Genomic DNA, 19,781 nt, shown 5'->3' on the forward strand with positions numbered 1-19,781 from the left:
GAAAATCAATAAATCGAACAAAACACTTAAAAATGTGTTATTCATGACTGTAGGTAAGGTTTATAACTCATAATTTTCTAGATTTCATGAAGGTATTATGGTGTGAATACTATATTCCATATATTATATGGCATTCTTGGCAAGGTTGGGGGTAGTGTCTTGTAGTCCAACATGTCCGTGTTTATACAGTGGAGCCAATGAACCCTTCCACCCTCAGAATGAAGCAAGCAAGTAGCCTTTGAGCAGCAGTCAAGGTTTAAATGTCTAGTTTTCAGAGCCTTGGGGGTGTCAGAAACAGGTTTTGGACCTGTTATAGATGTGTGTAGCACTATGGGATGCATGCATACATATATACATAAATACATACATACATACATACATACATACATACATACATACACCATAGATTGAAGTCAAAATGGGGCATGAAGAATGTGAGTATGCTGATGCTCGAGTTTTTGGTTCCTGAGCCAAATCTAGGAGGCCCATGCTGCACATACCCCAGCCGCAGTCCTCTGTGTCAGCAGGCAGGAGAACCGGGGCTGGAGATGCTGGGCCTCTCTCTGCACCAGAGCAGCTCCTGACAATGCCCTGCCAAGACTTCCCCATGGTCCCATAAAACCCAGTTCTTTTCTGATTTTTCCAAGAAACACTAAAGTTTCAAGTGGTCACTTCCATTCCAGAGGCTTCTAGTGTCACTGAAAGCCAAGTGACACCTCCCCAACCCCATGAAGAACAGATGTGAGTGTTTGGGCCCGTGAGTGAGATGGCAGTGGAGTGTCTGCCAGGTTTTAGAAAATACCATACATTTCCTGAGTTTGTGGTTTCAGCTGATCTCTCTGGAGCAGCAGCTGCCATTTCCCCTGTGTTACATTCCCAGTTCGAGCTTAACCTGCCACCCCAAGTGAGCACTGTGGTCTAAAGGCTTAAAAGGGTTATAATGGGGTCTTGAAAATTTACTTAAGAAATATGTACTTCCCCTCACAATAACAAATATTACTACAAATGACTGTGTTAAATTACGGTCACTTGGGCATTTCTGATTTGTAGGAAAATTAAAATTAATCTTACAGCAGCTTCAGTTTCAAAATCAAAACATTGCTTTGCTGACCGCAGACTACCAGGCTGTTAGTCAACAGTGAATGAAATCTCCAGTGACTACTTTTTCTTTAAAAAACATTCAGTTTCTCTATGTGTAGTGTGTGTGTGTGTGTGTGTGTGTATGAAAGAAAAACCCTGAAAAAAAAATCAACTGTATTTGGATCTGGGTAATATTTCTCTTGGGAAAACAAGTTATAAAAGAAACTTCAAAGTTTCTAGTAATGTTGGGCACATAGATCATAATTTCATTATTCTTTAAACTTTTCAAATAAATTCATTTACTCATTTGTCTGTATCCTGTAATTTAAAAATAATTTTAAAATGTTAAAAATGCATAGGAAATGTGTTGGAATGTGTCCCTTTTTATAACGTTATAAAGAAAAGGAAGCCTTTCTTGTGTCTTCCTCATCTCTTTCCTGACTAGTTCCTTCAGTGAGGAGGCAAAAAGCCTGATTCAAATGCCTTTTTTCCACATTAAAAATAAGACTGCAAGGTCTATTTAGTAGCTAATTCTTGAAGAGGAACAAGTCCTGAATGGTAACATTTGCCCACCTCTGTGGTGTAAACATGCCCACTGTGGCAGTTCCCAGCTGCCACCCAGGTGCTAAGGAACACGGAGATAGATACTGTGGTGTCTTTTCACCCAATAGAAACATAAACATAAGTATCCTTGAGGTCCTAGGTCACAACAAAATGCAGTAGGATAATTAAGAGCCAATGAACCTTTATTTTTAATACATTTTATTTGATAATAAGTTTACATTTAATAATAGTTATATTTAATACCCTGTTTATAAAGTCCCTGAAATTAAACGGTTTGCCCTTGCAAGCCAGTATTATTTGTCTCCAGTATCCTGCCCCAGCTGGCGCCACTGCAAAGCAGATGGAAATGGGAAGACACAGCCAATTCTCCAGAATATACTCATTGAGGACAGAAAAGCAGGGTCTCCGGGAGCTCAACCACCACTGTAGCAGTTCAAGGCCTCCCATCCTGACCACCCTCCTAGGTACCCCACCCCCCACACCTACACCTGTAAGCTCCAGGGAGTCTCCTTGTACATCCCCACAACAAAACCCGTAAGAACTTTGTGGCACATCTGTAAAGCCCAAGCCAACAAGCAGTTCTCCATAGGAGCCACTGATTGGGTCTCAAGACTTGACTAGCTTTCAGGCCACCAATCGCAGTGGCCTTGAGCAGGTCATCCCACTCATTAGTAGCTGTGAAAAGTGAGGGTATCGGACTGGGATCTAACTTAACCAGGGTTTCTTCCAGTTCTGAATCCCTCCTGTCTCCTGTGATTACTGAGCCTCTGATGGTGTCAGCACCCTGAGGAAGGCTCCTCAGGCCAGAGGACCTTGATGTCCTCAGCTACAGAATGGGAGTGTTTCCAGCTGGGTAGTGGAAAGGGCATGTCTGAGGGATACCAGGGTGTGACCACATGTGACTTGGAGCTGCCCTCCTGGTTAGAGCTGAGACACTGAGCCTTCTGTTCTTGCCTAAAACCACCCTTCTTCATCGCCTTGTCATCTAGCTGGCATCCCCAGTGGTCCCTCAGTTTGGGGAACATGTCCACCTCTTGACTAACAAGCATGTTGATGGAACATGACTTAAAGCTTTAGAGTTTAGTAAGTCTCAAGCCTTCATATAGAGAAAGACTTAGACCAACAAAGGAGGGTGGCCAGTTCAAGGCCAGCCCAAGCTCTATAGTGAGACACTGTGTCAACCCTTTCCCCAAAAACAGGTAACATAAAAGTCAATACAGGGAAGAGGGATGAAGGCCTAGGCCCACTGGGCTTGGGAAACGGCCATTTTAACTAGACCTCACACTGGTGTGGCGTTCCTGTGTGCTTGCGTGTCTGTTACGGGAAGTGCATTACGAAGCTATGTGTTTGTGTGTCAGGTTTGCCGTGATTTATGGCTAGGGAAGATCAAGGGGAGGAGGGCCGGCAGTGACTCTTGGTGAGCATGTTTCTTGTTTAGTGCTTTTAATGTGGGTGCCTTGTTCTCACTTGTAGAAAGTACTTAGAAAAAGCAAGCCAAAGATAAGTTGTCTTTGTTTCCCAGCCAAACCACACGGGTGTGATTGTGGTGGGAAGGAAGGAACTATGGCTACAGTTGCTTTGTCTCTGAGCTAGGAGGGGTTTTACTTTTAAAGTAATCATGACTTATGGATACCTTTTCTAAAATTTTTATTTGTGAGATATTGATACATTTCAACCAACGAGAAAGTGTGGTGAAGACTGTCTTGTATCTTGGCCTGTTTCTATCTGACACAATACACACCTTCCAGGCCCCACTCCCATCATTCCATGGGTGGGATTTCTGCTCACTCAAGTTCATTTAGAACCAACTCAAAGAATTTGTCATTGAGTGGGGCTGACCAAGTACTAAGACACACCACACTGTAGTACTTTGTAGAATAACAGTTTTGACTTTGGAGTCACTTGCTATATACCAGGCAGATCACTACATTTTCATCCCCATGGAGACCTCTGCAGTGGCTGTAATCCACTAACAAATGAGCCTGTTGCAAATCAGGCACAGGTAGGGGGAGCTGTCCTGATGCTGGAGGCCTCCTGCCCGACCACAGTCCAGACATGGTGCCTGCTCTCTCACAGGGACACGTGGTTACAAAACCCCCATCAGAATACCAGACCTCCTAGGAGTATATCCAGATGGTGGTGTAGGACAAGGCTCATAGTTATTTCTTAGGAGCATTGACATGTCAGCTTAGCTGGTTGCCACCTAAACAAAGATCAAATTCTTCCATAGAAAGTCGTATCTTTACCTGTGGTCCTTACAGGTTGAGCATCCCTAATGCCAAATGCTCCAAATTCTCTAAACGTCAGACTTCCCCATTAGTGATATTCAACTGATAATGTCTGTGCAAATATTCTAAAGTTCAAAAACCTTTTAAATCTTCTTGTCTCGATCTCCTCAGCTATGAGCTATCAAGCTGTGTTCTCATTCTACAGAGAATAAGGCTAAGGTTTAGGAGATTTGTCACTCTGCCTCCAGTCACATAGTAACTAACCTAGCAGGGCTCAACCCTAGTCCTTCTGATTCCAAATACCACACTCTTAACTAAAGAACAAGCTATACACTTTTTTTTTTTTCTGCCTAATGAAATACTTGTGTTTATCTTACTGTGTGAATTACCCACCATCGAGGACAATTGGTCTTCCCGGAAGAAGCTGTATGGTCAGATGGTGGTTTTGTCCACTCTCTGGCACACAGCACAACCCAATTTGAGACACTTAGTACTGTGCCAGTTAGTGGTTCTGCTTGAAATAATAAAAGGCAGCACAGTTCACTGCCTTTTTTTTTTCTTCTGAGCATTTATACTTTGAGTAGAGGTTTAGAGGAGGGGAAGAAAGCCGTTGAAGGGCTGAGGAACCAGATTTTCACCTGAGAATAAACCATTCCAGGCTCCTAGGTGGACTCCTCATTGCACTGAGGTTCCGTTCTTAGTCACTGCCATGTAAATCATACCATCTTCAGCACCAAACTTAACTCAGTCAAAGCATGTAGCTTTACTCCTGTACAGCCCAACATAGAAAAGACGCTTTGTATATCTGGACCCTGTTGCAGGAATCACTTAAGTCCATCTCTTTTGGATTTCAAGACAAGATTTCTCTGTGTTGTCTGTCTCTCTGGCTGTCCTGGAACTCACTTTGTAGACCAAGCAGTCTTGAACTCACAGAGATCCATTGCCTCTGCCTCCTGAGTGCTGGGATTAAAGGTGTGCACCACCACACTGGCTAGGAGTGGGCCACCTTTGTTACAAATGTAAAATCAGGGATTTTTTTCTTTTCCTTTTTTTTAGTTTTTATTTTTTTATTTGAATAAGAAACAAGATTGTTTTACATGTCAATCCCAGTTCCCTCTCCCTCCCCTCCTCCCCTACAACCACCCCCCAACTAAAACCCTACCTATCACATATCCTTTCTGCTCCCCCTGGATGGTGAGACCTTTCACAGGGTGTCATCAGAGTCTGTCGTGTCCTTTGGGATAGGGCCTAGGCCCACCCCCATGTGTCTTGGCTCAGGGAGTATCCCTCTATGTGGAATGGGCTCCTTAAGTCCACACCTATGCTAGGGACAAGTACTGAACTACTACAGGAGGTCCTGTAGATTTCTGAGGTCTCCTCACTGAAACCCATGTTCCTGGGGTCTGGATCAGTGCCATGCTGGTATCCCAGCTATCAGTCTGGGGACCAAGAGCTCCCCGATGTTCAGGTCAGCTGTTTCTGTGGGTTTCACCAGCCTGGTCTGGACCACTTTGCTCTTCACTGGTCCTTCTCTGCATCTGGATTCCAGTTCAGTTCAGTGATTAGTTGTGGGTGTCTGCTTCTACTTCCACCAGCTCCTGGATGAGGACTATCAGGTGGCATATAAGTCAGTCATCAATCTCATTATCAGGGGAGGACATTTAAGGTAGCCTCTCCTCTGTTGCTTAGATTGTTAACTGGTGTCATCTTTGTAGATCTCCAGACATTTCCCTAGTGCCTGATTTCTCTGTAAACCTAAAATGTCTCCCTCTATTATGATATCTCCATTCTTGTTTTCTTCAGTTCTTCCCCCAACTCTACCTTTCTGCTCGCTCATGTCTTCCTCACCCCTCCTCTTCTCCCCTTCTCATTCTCCTAGCTCCCTACCCCCTCTTCCCGTGCTCCCAATTTGCTCAGGAGATCTTGACCATTTCCCCTTCTCCAGGGGACCATGTATGGTCTCTCTTAGGGTCCACCTTGTTTACTAGCTTCTCTAGCAGTGTGGATTGTAGGCTGGGAATCCTTTACTCTATGTCTAAAATTCACATATGAATGAGTACATATCATGTTTGTCTTTTTGTGATTGGGTTACCTCGCTTAGAATGGTTTCTTCTAGTTCCATCCATTTTCCTGCAAATTTCATTGTTTTTTTTTTTTTTTCTGCTGAGTAGTACTCCATTGTGTAAATGTACCACAATTTTCTATCCATTCTTCAGTTGAGGGGCATCTAAGCTGCTTCCAGTTTCTGGCTATTACAGATAGAGCTGCTATGAACATCGTTGAACAGACGTCCTTGTTGTATGAATGTGCTTCTTATGCCTCAGAGTGGGATTGCTGGATCTTGTGGTAGACTGATTCCCATTTTCTTGAGGAGTCGCCATACTGATTTCCAAAGTGGCTGTACAAGTTGGCACTCCCACCAGCAGTGGAGAAGCGTTCCCCTTTCTCCACATCTTCTCCAGCATAAACTGTCATTGGTGTTTTTGATTTTAGCCATTCTGACAGAAGTAAGATGGTATCTCAGAGTGTTTTGATTTGCATTTCCCTGATGTCTAAGGATGTTGAACACTTTCTTATATGTCTTTCAGCCATTTTAGATTCCTCTATTGAGAATTGTCTATTTAGTTCTGTACCCCACTTTTTAATTGGATTATTTAGTGCTTTGGAGAAAAGTAAGGATTTAACGACACTGGAAGAGTATTACCTTTATTTCATTTGGTGTTTAATTGACTCTAAGAACAATCTGTTAACTTCCAGATTTTCATAGCATGGTGAAGAAAAACACTCTGGAATTATGTCAGCAGAATGTGAAGTGGTTTTGATGAGATGCCATGGTGCCGTGCAATGCAATTAGTTTACAGTGACTTGTATTGAGCTGGTCAGACTACAGCTGATGGCAAAGGCTTGAGAGGCACAGTAGTGTTCCACTCACAGCACAGGTAGACACAGGTGTCTGGGATCACCTGATTGCTTTCATATTTTCTAGTCACTGTGTTCATCATAACAGTTTCCAGAAATGCAGATGACAAAGTCCACCTGCCAATAATATGGAGAGTGTTTGGCTTTTAGGTAAAGACTACCATTTCTAGATTGTCTTACATCTTACTTTAGATGGACTTATGAAACATTATATTATATAGGTATGAGAGAACAGACATTGGGAGAATACCTTTGAAATGTCCAGATGAGGCAAACAAGGCCTAACAACCTTTCTGAGTAAGAGAAACAGAACTCAAGCAGGCCCATGGCAGGGTGGGGTGACCTTCTGCTTTATCATGCTCTCACACCTCTCGACTCTGCTTGGGCTGTTGAGCACAGCCATTCTGCAGTTGTTGGTCTAGCAAAGCTCAATTCCAAACAACAACATGAGAATCTAGAGGAAAAAAATTTAAAGGGAGCAGATATATATGAGACCATGGCTGTCAAGTATCACTCAGGAGTGGCCAGGGACTTATGAATGGGTGGGCTTCCTCCAGTTGGCAGGTGAGAGAGAACCTCCCAAGAGAAAAGCTCTTGAAACAGAAGACATTAAGGTGAGTATAGACCTGTATCAAGGTTTCCTGGAAAAAATATGGGCCCAATTTGGAGGAAATTCAAAAGCAACAAGATAGGAAGATCCTTCATTGCTTAGGAAAGGGCAAGCTTTCATGAGACTTCAAATGGAAAAAAAAAAAAAAAAACTGCTGCCAAGTTTTCCCCCCAGGACAGATCATCTATGAAACTCCACTGTCACATGTTTTCTTGTAAGGCCTTCGCTGACCACCTACCACTGTCATTTCAGATTCATGACAGATGCTGCACGCCGAGAACAGGAGTCCCTGAAGAAGAAGATTCAGCCGAAGCTTTCACTGACCCTGTCCAGCTCGGTGTCTCGAGGGAATGTGTCCACTCCACCACGTCATGGCAGCGGAAGCCTGACTCCCCCTGTGACTCCACCCATCACTCCCTCGTCTTCATTCCGCAGCAGCACTCCAACAGGTAACCCCTTAGCCGGGACTCATCCTCATCTCCGCTCCTTGTGCTCTGTGTCCACTTGTCTGTCTGTTATCTTTAAGTAGTTATGGAGTACATGCATGTCTGTGGTGATGATTTTCTAGGTTTTAAGACCTTACCATTGTGTGCGAAGTAGCAGTCATATTTCATCTGCTCATTTTCTTGGCTTGACAAGGATAAAGCACTGGACCATTTCACCTGTATACAGTGGGGTGCTGGACCATTCTTTATACCTGTCTCCCTATATTTGCTTATTCTTGAAATTTTTTATAATAAAATAGGGAACAAAAGCATATTCTGTCTACGTGTGAGACACTGAACTATGGAAGTGAGCACGCCTCATCTCAGTCTTACACATGGTAGAAGATGTTGGCATCTTCCCAAGTGTGGTGATGATTAAAATCTGAAGATAAAAATATCAACTCAATCCCTGCATAAAGCAGACTATGGGATGAGCAACTTGTGTCCCTGACAATTGAATTTCTTAGTACATTTTTTCCCAAGTTCATTTGTTTCCCATTCCATCCTTCTAAACTCACACCAGGATGAGAGCACCCCAGGCCCCTTCAGGGCAGAGGTGTAAATAAGGGAGTGGGGACTGGGAAGGCCCTTCTTTGTCTTATCTGAGAAGCAGGGGGGAGATTCTCCCATTGTAGGAATGTGGACTCTCACTAATGAAAGAAGAACATGAGTAAGTACAGTGTTGTTATCTGGAATCATGTTATCAAGAATTCAGTGGCATGGGCGCCTCCAGGGTCAGCTTGCAGTGGAAGAAGAGACTCATGGAAAGACAGTAAGGCAGAGTAGGACAGGAAGGAGAGTTGCTGGGACAGGGGGAAGGAAGTGTGCTTCTATGCACTACAGCTTTGTGGAGGAGAGCCTACTTGTCCCCAAGCGGGCCACACTGCCAGACTGAGGAGGAAGATGAGGTGGTGGCACAGCCTAGGACACTATGGCTCTTGTTAGAGATTCTGGTCAATTCTGAGAGAAAGGATAAGCCATTTGGGATGGCACGGGCATGTCTTTAGCATCACCTCCCTGACTGAGATGAGCTGGTTCTTTCTTCTAACAAGGGAGGTGGCCAGAGTTTGTATTTCACACATTAATTAATTTAATTCACAAAATATTTGGGTAAAAGGACCCTCCAGTGTCTGGGAAGATGCTAGGATCAACAAAGTTTAAGGAGAGTCCTTATGTGAGGTTTAATATACATGATTACACTCCAAGGAAAGACCCTGGAGAGTTCCCAGTCTCAATGGCGGTAATTAGGGGACCTTTCTGGGGCCACTTCCATCTCATGATGGATGGATATCCTTAGTTTATCCAGGATTGAGCACTTTGAACAGAGGAAAGGTGGAGCAAGCAAGGACCCAGAATTTCCTCTGAGTTCGTCAGAAATGCTGTTACCTTAAGCAAGTCACAAAGTGCTCTAGCATGCCAAGTTAAAAGTTTAGTCTCCCCACATTGTTGGGATGTTTCAGGTCACGGGTGGTGGGGGGGTATGACCTCAGGATCCTCCTACATTCTGTTTTGTGAACATCGGCTTCCAGAATCTCTGCTTAGTGTTTACCATGTAAAACTGAAGAGCAGAAGAACAGGGCATTGGGAGTGCTGCATCCTCCTCTCTGTGCATCTCTACAGTATTTATTCATATGGAACATGAATTGTGTGGGCAAGTGGTCTCCAGCAGAATGTGTTTCATACTTGAGGTAATGTGGACTGACTCATGGCCAACACCAGATAAACAGGACTGCCCCAATTAGTAACAGGCACCTTGAGCCCTGTGAATATCAGGACAGTTTGAAGTGAGAGTTTATTATTTTTTATGGAAGAATGTATGGAAGAAATGGAATCATTTCTTTTCCTTCAGTCATAAAGAAATTTTTATAACACCCTGTTCGTTTTAGCAATTTCCCACCAAAAGAATTAATTTATGTCCTGGGAAAGATGTATCATTTTCAGTCTGTCATGATCACTGTTAAGTTATTTGCTGCTTGAAGAACATTCCACATAAACATCAAAAATCAGCAGGGGAAATGGTTCCTTAAATCCCTGGCCTGCACAGCTTCGACTGTGGGTGTTTTTCACTGTTCTGAATGTTATTTTACCTGGAGTTAGGGAGACCAGCCTTTCTGCCTGACGCATGTGGTTCTAGTCATTTTCACTGCCAGGTTATAAATAATACCCCACAGCTCTGCCTCCTAACAGCTTCCAGCTTCCAGATTCAGGGTATTCCTGGGTTGGAAGTAGTGGCCACTTTGTAGAGCATTTCATTTGTAAATATTTTTAAGCCATGCTCTCTGAACAGCCTGGAGCTTCCTTCTTTAAATGTTTTTAGGTGGTTTTGACATTGACATTTGCTTTGTAGTCCCTCGAAGCATCTGCCACCACATGAACAGGTGGGCATGGCATGTCTCATTAAGAGGAAAGACTTCTGTTATATAGGACTTGTCCTGCAGGCCCAACTATAGAGAAATTATAGAGATAGAGCAATATTAAGATGATAACCGTTCAGTTCTCTGAAATCAAAGTGTCACAATAATTCCCATCCTTGTTCGTCAGTAATGGCAGTATCAGAATAATTTCTAAGGGGGAAGGCAGACCACCTTCATGCTTACTATTCGCTTACTGTCTTCTTTCAGTGTGATCCTGTGCTCCAATCAGGCCCACGGGGACTCCCCATGTGCTGTGAGTGTCACCACACACATTCCCAGTCATGTCTGCCTTTTCTGAGAATGCCGTCCTTCTGGTGTGCTCCCTCCTAGCAACCAGTGCTCCATGGACATCTTTAAAACATTATTGTTGTGATTATTTTGAGTCAGGACCTTATGTAGGCTAGGCTGAACTCATCATGTCCTTTCAGAGTGGGAGTTATCTGATCCATTCTTAGTTCTTGGGATCCTAGTTGGGACTGAGTCTATTAAGAGACCAAAAGTGTGTGTATACATTAATAAAGAGTGGCCAGAGGAGAGGCACACCGCAGCCACTCACAACAGTGTCCTAGGTCCCTGTGCAATGGGATCAAAGGTCTTCACATGCATTGGTGAGTGCAGGTAGTCAGTAAGAGGAAAGCAATACTGTTTAGACTGCATCACTGCAGCAATGTTTATACTGTTTTATGTTACTTTCTAGTCTTTATGGGCTCCTTAGCATTTCTTTATGGCATTTTTTATGGTAAGTTGTTCAAATGACAGGATTTTAAATTTTTCAGAAGTTCCTAATGCACAGCAAATCATTTTTTAAAAAAAAATAAAGTATTGAGCTGTTAAGATGGCTCCATGGGTAAGGGTGCTTGCCACCCAGTCTGAACACCCGTGTTCCATCCAAAGCCCCATGGGTGGAAGGATAGAACCGGTTCCTCTGACACCCACACATGCAGGGAGGCACATCCGATGTTCCCACACACATACACACAAGAGAAGAAATAAATGTAAAGCCATTTTTAAAATAAAATACTAATTTTTCATGAGGTGCAAAGACTCTACAGGACAGACTTACAGATGAGCTGATAGAACTTTGTTCAGGAATCTTCTGTTGAGTGGAGTTGCAATGGATTCTTTCTCCATGCCTCTATTTTTAGAAATCAAATAAAATCAAGTTTCATAAGGGCAGAAAAGCACCAAGGGAAAAGAAAAGGCCCAAGCCAGTGCCTCAACCCTAGTCCAAAAGAGAAGAATGGGTGACAGGGACCACACAGGGAAGGCGCTCACCCTATGTGACAGTGGAGCCCAGAAAACAAGTTCACAGTCTGCTGCAAACACCTGAGGCTCTAGTTTGGGCCAACAGGCTCTGTCTTGAAAAGTGGTCTGTCTGAGGCTGGAGAGAGAGGGTTCAGCAGTTAGGAGCACTGTCACAGAATCCAGGTTCAATTCCCAGCACCCACAAAGCAGCTCACAACTGTCTGTAACTCCAGCTCCAGAGAATCCTACACACAGACATACAGGCAGACAAAACAACAATGCACATGAAATAAAAATCAATCACAAAAGAGGAGGAGGAGTGGACTGTCTGGAGCTTCAGAAACCTTCCCTAAAATCTCCCTGTGGAGAAGTTGGGCTCGATCAGTCATAAAAGCACCGCTGTGTAGCTGGAGGAGACCCAGCCTCTGTCTGGCCTGGTTTTTGTTTGGGGCCACTGTAGACTTTTCCCAGGTCTCGGATATGTTTGTTTACATTCTGCTCTGTTCTAGTCTTCCTCTCAAGAGTGTGACATACTAATAGAACCTCTGTTGCCTAAGAATCCCGAGCTTTGCTCTCTTCTCCTGCATCCCTGTGCTGGGGATGAAACCTAGGGCCTCAGGCAGGCTAAGCCACACCCCCAGCCCTGCAGCTCCTTGCTTTTAACCTCTTCTTGCTTCTCAAAGTAGAAGAGCAAAGAAATAGGGTTTAATCTATTTTATATAACTACTGCTAGGCACCACTGACAAGAAATCCTCCCAAACAATGTTGTTCTTAATTGGAAGAAAACAGTCACGCCCATGTGATCTGTAATGATAACAGTACATTTATGTGTTTATCACAACAACATTCTTGGTCACCATGTAATTTGTTCTTAGTTAGCCCTTGGTGAGACACATTGTTAACTCCACTTAAAAGAGGCTTAATAACTTGCACGCATTAGGTGTTTCCCAAGCAGGGTAGCCCCTGTTTCCCACAGCACTGGGGTCTTTTCCTGTGTGTTAAAACTTGCATCCCCAGTAGAAGCCGGTTAGACACACATCAAAAAAACGATGAGGGCAGTGCATGTGCACAAGAGTAACCGTGGCCTGGTAAGACAGGATAGAGGTTACACAGAGGCAGTGTCAGCGCTGTTCCTTCCTGTCAGGTTATAGACTGTGTGCTCACCTGTATGGAATGCCTTACAAACACGGAGGAATCCCAGAGGAGTAAGATGCCATTGGAGAGGAAGTCATGTGGGGACTTCATAGCCCTCACTGTGGAATCTCATCTTAGAGAACTGGGAAGCAGACTTGGCTATGTTGACAGAAGGTGGTATGTGATCTGGAGTCTTCTGGATGTTGGGGGTGAGAGCCCTTCTTTTCAGAGGAGTCTGGGAGGCAAATGGCCTGAAGCTTTTCCAAACCTATATCCTCTTTGTGTAGTGGCAGCAGCGTCTGCTTTACTGTGAGGCTCTTTCCCTGTAATGAGAACAGGGAATGTTTGCTTCTGTTAACCCTGAACTACACCATTGTCTGCAGTGAAGGCCATTAGCTTAGGCAGGGCCCACTCTACCCTTAGACCCTTGCACTGGTAACTAAGCCATTTAATCAGGAACCACTGGCTATCAGAGGCCAATATGGCTGCTAGGCTGTGGTCAGGCTGGTTTGAGCTTCTAGAAGTAGCTATGCACACTTTCAACACAAAGAAGACATTTCATTTTTTTGCCCTTAACTGAAAACTCACAGTATTTCATGTGTGCTGATCAGGACTGCTTGTGTGTGTTTGTTTTTCTTCTGTATTAACCTTAGAGAGGGTCTGGTGCCAGAAGTGCGCAGTACAGGTGGTGTGTGCTAATGACCGTCTCTGGCATGGCAGTTTCGGGAAAGCAGGCCTACCCTTTCCCTGTCAGAATGGACAAAGAGATGTAGCTAAAGAGACTAAGAAAACATAAACAGTTGGGGCTTCCCCAGCCCCCCCTATTTTTTTTTTAATGCAGGGTTTCTCTGTGTAGCTCTGGCCATCCTGGAACTCTATAGACTAGGCTGGCCTTGAACTAAAGAGACCCACCTGCCTTTGCCTCCTGAATGCTAGGATTAAAGGTGTGTGCCACCAATGCCAGGCAACTTCATCAAAACTTTTTTATTTTAATCCTATTTGTTTATTTTATCTGCATGGGTGTTTTTCTTGCTTGTATGTCTGTGTACTCTGTGAACACTTTCAGAGGTCAGAAGAGGCTATCGGATCCCCTGGGATTGACATTACCAACAGTTGTGGTTGCTGGGAATCAAACCAAGTTCTCTTCAAGAGCCACAAATGCCTGTAATAGCTGAAGCCAACTCCCAAGCCCTTAAAAGGTGCTTAAAGTATAATATTGTGAAATTGGAAAAAAAAAAAAACAGGAGAAAAATATTAGCTCACCATAGAAAAGATTCATAAAACTCAACAATAAAAATACAATTTAATTTTAGAAGTGGATGACACTATTATGTATTTAAGGTAATATTAAGGTACATTTGTGTACCCAGGTAGAAGAAAGATGGTAGAAGAAAGGTTTGACAGGTTTACAGACATCTAGGTCCTCTTGTGTTGTTTTAGGAAAAGTAGCAATAATGCCCCCAACTGGGGATTCAGCACACCAATAAAGCAGGAGTGGCTCTCTCACTCAGATATGTGCATCCCAACACCCTGTGCTCTCTCGTGAAGGTGAGGACCACAAGGCTCATCCACCACACAGTCAGGAAGCGGAAAGCCTTTCCTCACCCACCCTGGGTTGCTTTTACCTTTCAGTTTCCTATTAAGACATGATAGCACTGACGACCTCATTGGTAAGTGTATACTGAGGTCATAATGCCATGCAAAGGACATCACAGTATATAGGACCATAGGACTTTTGACCACAACATCTCTGAAAGGCCCAGCTTCCTACTGGGAAGAGCAGAGAATGTCCTCAAAGATGTTTCCAAGGAAGAGAACACAGATGGCATTGTCCCTCTAGTTAAGTGAGGGGAGCAAGACTGACAAAATCCCTTCTTTCAGGGATATAAAGCAATGATATTAGCCTGGTAGTGCTTCTCTAGGTATTTATCCCAGCCAGATGAAAACACGTGTCCACAAAAGCCAGGTACTAGGATGTACAAAGAAGCTTTCTTAATAGTCCCCAGAGACCCAGTACTTCATCCTTGGGAAGATGGATAAGTGAGGCATGATCTAGCCAGACAATGACACACTGTAGCCATACAGGAAAACAACAACAAAAAGAAGTAGTGATGTATCAAAGACGGGCTTGACTCAGAAGCATGCTGAGCAGAGGAAAAGATGACAGAGAATAGGAATTCAAGTATAGTCAAACCCATCTGTGCCAGTAGAAATCTGATGGGGCGGGGCCACAGACAGGAACTTTCTGTGGTGTTGGATGTATTTTTCCCTGGACTGTTGATCACACAAATGGCATATGCATATGCCAGAGTCACCAAATTACACAGTTAAGAACTGTGCATCTCACCATACATAAATGTCCCTCCGTTTCCTGGACTCCTTGAAGCTGTAAGTAGCATTTCCTCTGCTACAAACAACCCACTTAGGAACAAAGGAAGTCCATATAAGCAGCAGTTAGAGTGGCATTTCCGATCCATTAAAGGACAGTAAGCAGAATTCATTGTCCTTAACTTTCCTAACATAGGAACAATAGTGAAGCAGTAGCATGAACAGAGAAAGCAATCTCATCTCAAGTGAGAGACAGATGAAAGGGAGAAAGAGGAGGGAATGGGAAAGGTAAGAGCTAGCCCCAACCAGTCTTATAGAACAGTTGAAAATCCATGAGGGGCTGAAAGTGTTCAAGCACCTAGGTCTTCTAATATCTAAAATATTTTTTGTCCCATGACATTAAAAAATACTTTGTTATATTGAGAAATTTACAAGGAAGAAAAGTAAAGCTATTTCAGCCAATGTCCAGAGAATCCTCAAAGTGACCCTGACACCTGGAATGGTGGCTGTGGTCCCTATGTTGACCTCATGGTAATGGAAAAATGTCCATAATTTAACTTGCAATGTTTCGAGACCTACCATCTTAACACTTTTCAGTGTTTGTAACCATCCATACAGTGCTCCTGTACTCCACAGTTTACATTTAGTTAGAACCCTCAATTTCATCTCCACTATTAACTGTTATTGTTTAATCAAGCCCTTTAAAAACAGTTAGGAATTCCCTGTGGAAAATCCTGACTGCTGTAGAACCGTTTGTCACCTGTGCTTGGAACAGGTTTTTACCCTCAATCCTGGTCAATTTTATTTTGTCCCAACAGAGGCCACATCCCAGAAAGGCCAAACTGATGACAAGATAAGGCTGCTTTAGAGCTCACACATGGGACTCCACAGCCCACACCTCTGCATCCAAAGACAATTCCACATTTATCTGCCAAGAGCTTACATGAGTCAGCAGCCACCCACAGCACTGGCTCTCGGGGCCAGGGTTGACCCCATAGCTCAGGCCTAGGAAATGGTATGGATGGGAGGAAAGAGGCCGACTCGCGGCTCCACACACCTCTAGTGTGGGGGTGCTGCATATCCCACCTTCCAAATGGGTAGGTCTCTCAAGAACCCCTTTCTTCTCTCACCACCCCACCCACTGTCTGAAATGTGGCAAGTTAAGTCAGAGGAACCCTTTCATCTCTGTGGATATCGAGGTGGCAGTGAACTCATTGTAATGTCTTTTCCATGTGGCTCTAGTTTTCACAATATAGTGGTCCCCAGGCACACCCAGCTGCACAGCATTAAAGAGAGAATCTGCAAAGGAGGGAGGCGGAGGCTTTGACTTAGCTAATTTGCTGTTGCTAAAGAGACAACAGGGTTCAGAGCCACCGTGCTCCTGCCCAGAACTTTGCTCATGCTTCTTGGAAATGCACTAAAGGGGAAGTGGTAATTACCAGGAAGGGGGAAGCTTGGGTTGCTGGATTCTGTCGGATGCCAGGGATAGAATGTCTGGTCATGCAGTTTTAGCACCTTGCAAACAAATCTTTCACTGTCCCTCCTAGGAAAAAGTACTGGCATTGATTTCTGTCCATGCCTTGGGGAGGTCTTATCAGATCAAAGGTATAATAGTTCATACTCTGTTGACTGAGTTCTGGCTCAGTTTGCTAAGGAACATAAAGTCAACCACAAGAAATTGAAATTTCTTGGGAGTGACTCTATGAACTTGACATATGCCAGTGCCATGATGTATTACGGTTTCTGTCTATCTTATTACCTCAGTTACTGAGTATTATTTTAAAAGAAATAACAGAAGGAACACAGACAGGCAGGCATACTCTGAATGGCTAAGGGGCTCCAGGACAGCTTAACCAAAAAAACTGAATAACTTTGAATGAACTAGCAAGCCATTCCCTGCCAATTCCACCCACCATGACAGCACCTTGCAGTTTCAGTTGGGTGGGTATATATGGTTTTAACATAGACATATATTTCAATATTTCCCAGAGTTTTAAAGAAAACGCAGATTTCCCTCCTGGCAGATAGTGAAGAAGATTTCAGTAGAGCCAGCTATGGTGGCTCCCTGCCTGTCAGGAGGCTAAGGAGGCAGGGGTGTCACCTGACAAAGAGTTCAAGGCCACCCAGGTAACAGAGTGAGACACCTAGCTCAAAGGAGGAGGAGACAGACAGGAGAAAAAAAAAGAGGAGGAGGAGAATGAATGGAGAGAGGGAAGGAAGGAAGGAAGGAAGGAAGGAAGGAAGGGGAGGGGAGGGGAGGGGAGGGAGGGAGGGAGGGAGGGAGGGGAGGGAGGAGGGAGGGAGGGAGGGAGGGAGGGAGAGATTGTCATCAGGATGTTTAACCTGAAAACAGCTGAACAGCATCTTGAGCCCCCCATTTGGTTGGCATTTGGTTGGCACACCACTGGCGCTCTTCCCTGAGCAGACCTGGCGTTTCTGGCAGCTTGCCGTGCACTAGCAGTTACAGGCGGGCAGTTTAGGGTGACATTCTAGGACATGATTGTGACCCCACTTCCTGAGCTGGCATCCCACCCCCTAAGAAGTTACTAATTGTAGTCCGTGAAACTTGACCTTTGTCTTGCTGGAAATCTTCCCACAGTCACCCTCAATGAAATTAGTTTTGGTCAAACACTGAAAATCTGTGAACAGCATTTTGCTGCCATGCAAAGGAAACAGCCTAAAAAGGTTAAATGAAAGCCACTTGGTTTGTAGAAAAACTGTGTATATAATTTAGAAAATGCTATGTTATATGGGAAAGAAATATTTTATTTATTCTAATAAAATGTAACAATAGTGTATAAAAGCACAAGCTAAGGTGCTATAGGAACATTGTGAGCTGCTGAGATGAGCTTGCAACAGAACTTGGTCCTTGGAAGCTAGTGGCATCTCTTACCACCTGTGGGTACTACAGTTCCATGCAGAGATGGTCTTCTCTGGAAGGTGTATAAGCCATTTTAAAAATGAAAATCATTTTTTAAAATATGAAGTCACTACAAATAGAAAAATTGACTGGGGTCCCCCCTTTTACTGGAAATAGTTGTTTGTTTTTCCTCCCATAATATAACCTGATTATGGTTTCCCCTCCCTCTGCTCCTCCCAGTTCCTCCCCACCTCCCTACCCATCTGGATCCACTCCCCTCTTCTCTCATGAGAACACAAATGGGATTCTAAGGGATAATAATAAAATAATAATAATAATAATAATAATAATCTAATAAAATTAAAATAAGATACAGTAAAAACTAACACGAACACAGTGGAATTGTGTAAAACAAACCAACAGAAGGAAAAGAGCCCAAGAGAAGACACAAGAATCATTTGCACACTTCAGGAATCCCATAAAAACACTAAACTGAAAGCAACAATATATACACAGAGGACTGGGTGCAGGCCCGTGCAGGCCCTGTGCTTGCTGCCACAGTCTCTGTAAGTTTATATGAACTTTGATCATAGTGATTTAGAAGGACTTGTTTTCTTGGTGTCCTTCACCTCCTTTGTCCCTCCTCTTCCCAAGGGTTCCCTGAGCCCTGGCAGAAGGGATTTGATGGAGACATCCTGTTTAGAACTGAGCATCCAAGGTCTTTCACTCTCTGCAGTGTCTGGCTGTGGCTCTGTGTGTTTGTTCCCATCTGATGCAGGCGGGAGCTTCTCTGATGGTGGCTGAGCAAGGCACTGATCTATGTGTATTCCAGAATGTCACTAGGAGTCATTTTATGGCTATATTTTGTTATTATTTGGTTTGGTTTGTGTTTTTTGTTTTTGTTTTTGTTTTTGTTTTGTTTAGAACAGTAGTATTTGGTTTCACCCTGGATCCACAGACTATGTAGTCTCTGGCTATTGGTCACCTAAGCAGAGTCAGATGTGGGTTCCATCTTGTGGAATGGGTCTTAAGTCAAATCAGATATTGGTTGGTTATTCCCATAAGCTTTGTGTCACCATTATTACCCTAGTGTATCTTGCAGGCAGGACACCATTGTAGTAGATTAAAGAGTTTGTAACTGGCTTAGTTTTTACATTTCTCTTTTGGTGGCCTACAGAGACCTTCCTTTACCAAAGATGCTAGAATGTAGGGATGATAGCTCTATGTAGGCACCATGGTCAGTGAGGTGGGTAAGTGTTGTCTTCAGCAATGGGGCCTTGCTGTCAGTCTGTAAAGAGCAACCTATAGTCTTGGCAATAGCCTGGGTTGTTTGGAGATTCTCATGGGATCCCTTTAGCCAACAATACAATTGGATGTAACCCAGTCCTGGTACTGGAAGCTTCATTTAGTAACAAGAGATGTCCAGTTGAGACTGTCTCCCCTGTTTTTTGGCAATCATTTAGTCTCATGTATGTACATATTTTGGGAAGCTTCTACTGTATTAGGTTTGCCTGCTACCCTCAACTGGCCCATAATTTTAGCTGTCTCTTCCTATATTCCCTCCCTTATCTCCTCCTTATCCCTTCCCCTTCCACACTTGATCTCCTGCTCCAGCCACTCCAGCCCCATCCATTCATAACTCTCTACTCTATCTTGCTTTCCTGACAAGACCTATCTGTACTCCCTAGTCCCTTTTGTGGTTCTACAGATTGTAACTTGGTTATTATTGACCTAACATCCAATGTCCACATAAAAGCAAATACATATCACACTTGTCTTTCTGGATCTGGGATTCCTCCCTCAAGATGATTTTTTTTTTTAGGTCTATCCATTTACCTGAGCATTTCCTGATTTTTTTCCTTTTTATTTTAATGGCTGAGAAATACTTCATGTGTGAATGTACCACATTTTCCA

At 43.7% G+C, this 19,781-nt stretch overlaps 1 protein-coding gene across 1 annotated transcript in view; it reads left to right on the forward strand.

Moving 5' to 3' along the window:
- Jazf1 (JAZF zinc finger 1) overlaps window positions 1-19,781 on the forward strand; it is a 304,686-nt gene that overhangs the window by 250,636 nt on the left and 34,269 nt on the right. Inside the window, exon 3 of the mRNA XM_027429650.2 lies at window positions 7,654-7,850. Coding sequence (XP_027285451.1) covers window positions 7,654-7,850 — 197 coding nt within the window. The remainder of the gene's footprint in view (window positions 1-7,653; window positions 7,851-19,781) is intronic.

Source organism: Cricetulus griseus, chromosome 8 (assembly GCF_003668045.3).
Source record: "Cricetulus griseus strain 17A/GY chromosome 8, alternate assembly CriGri-PICRH-1.0, whole genome shotgun sequence".
Lineage (NCBI taxonomy): Eukaryota > Metazoa > Chordata > Mammalia > Rodentia > Cricetidae > Cricetulus > Cricetulus griseus.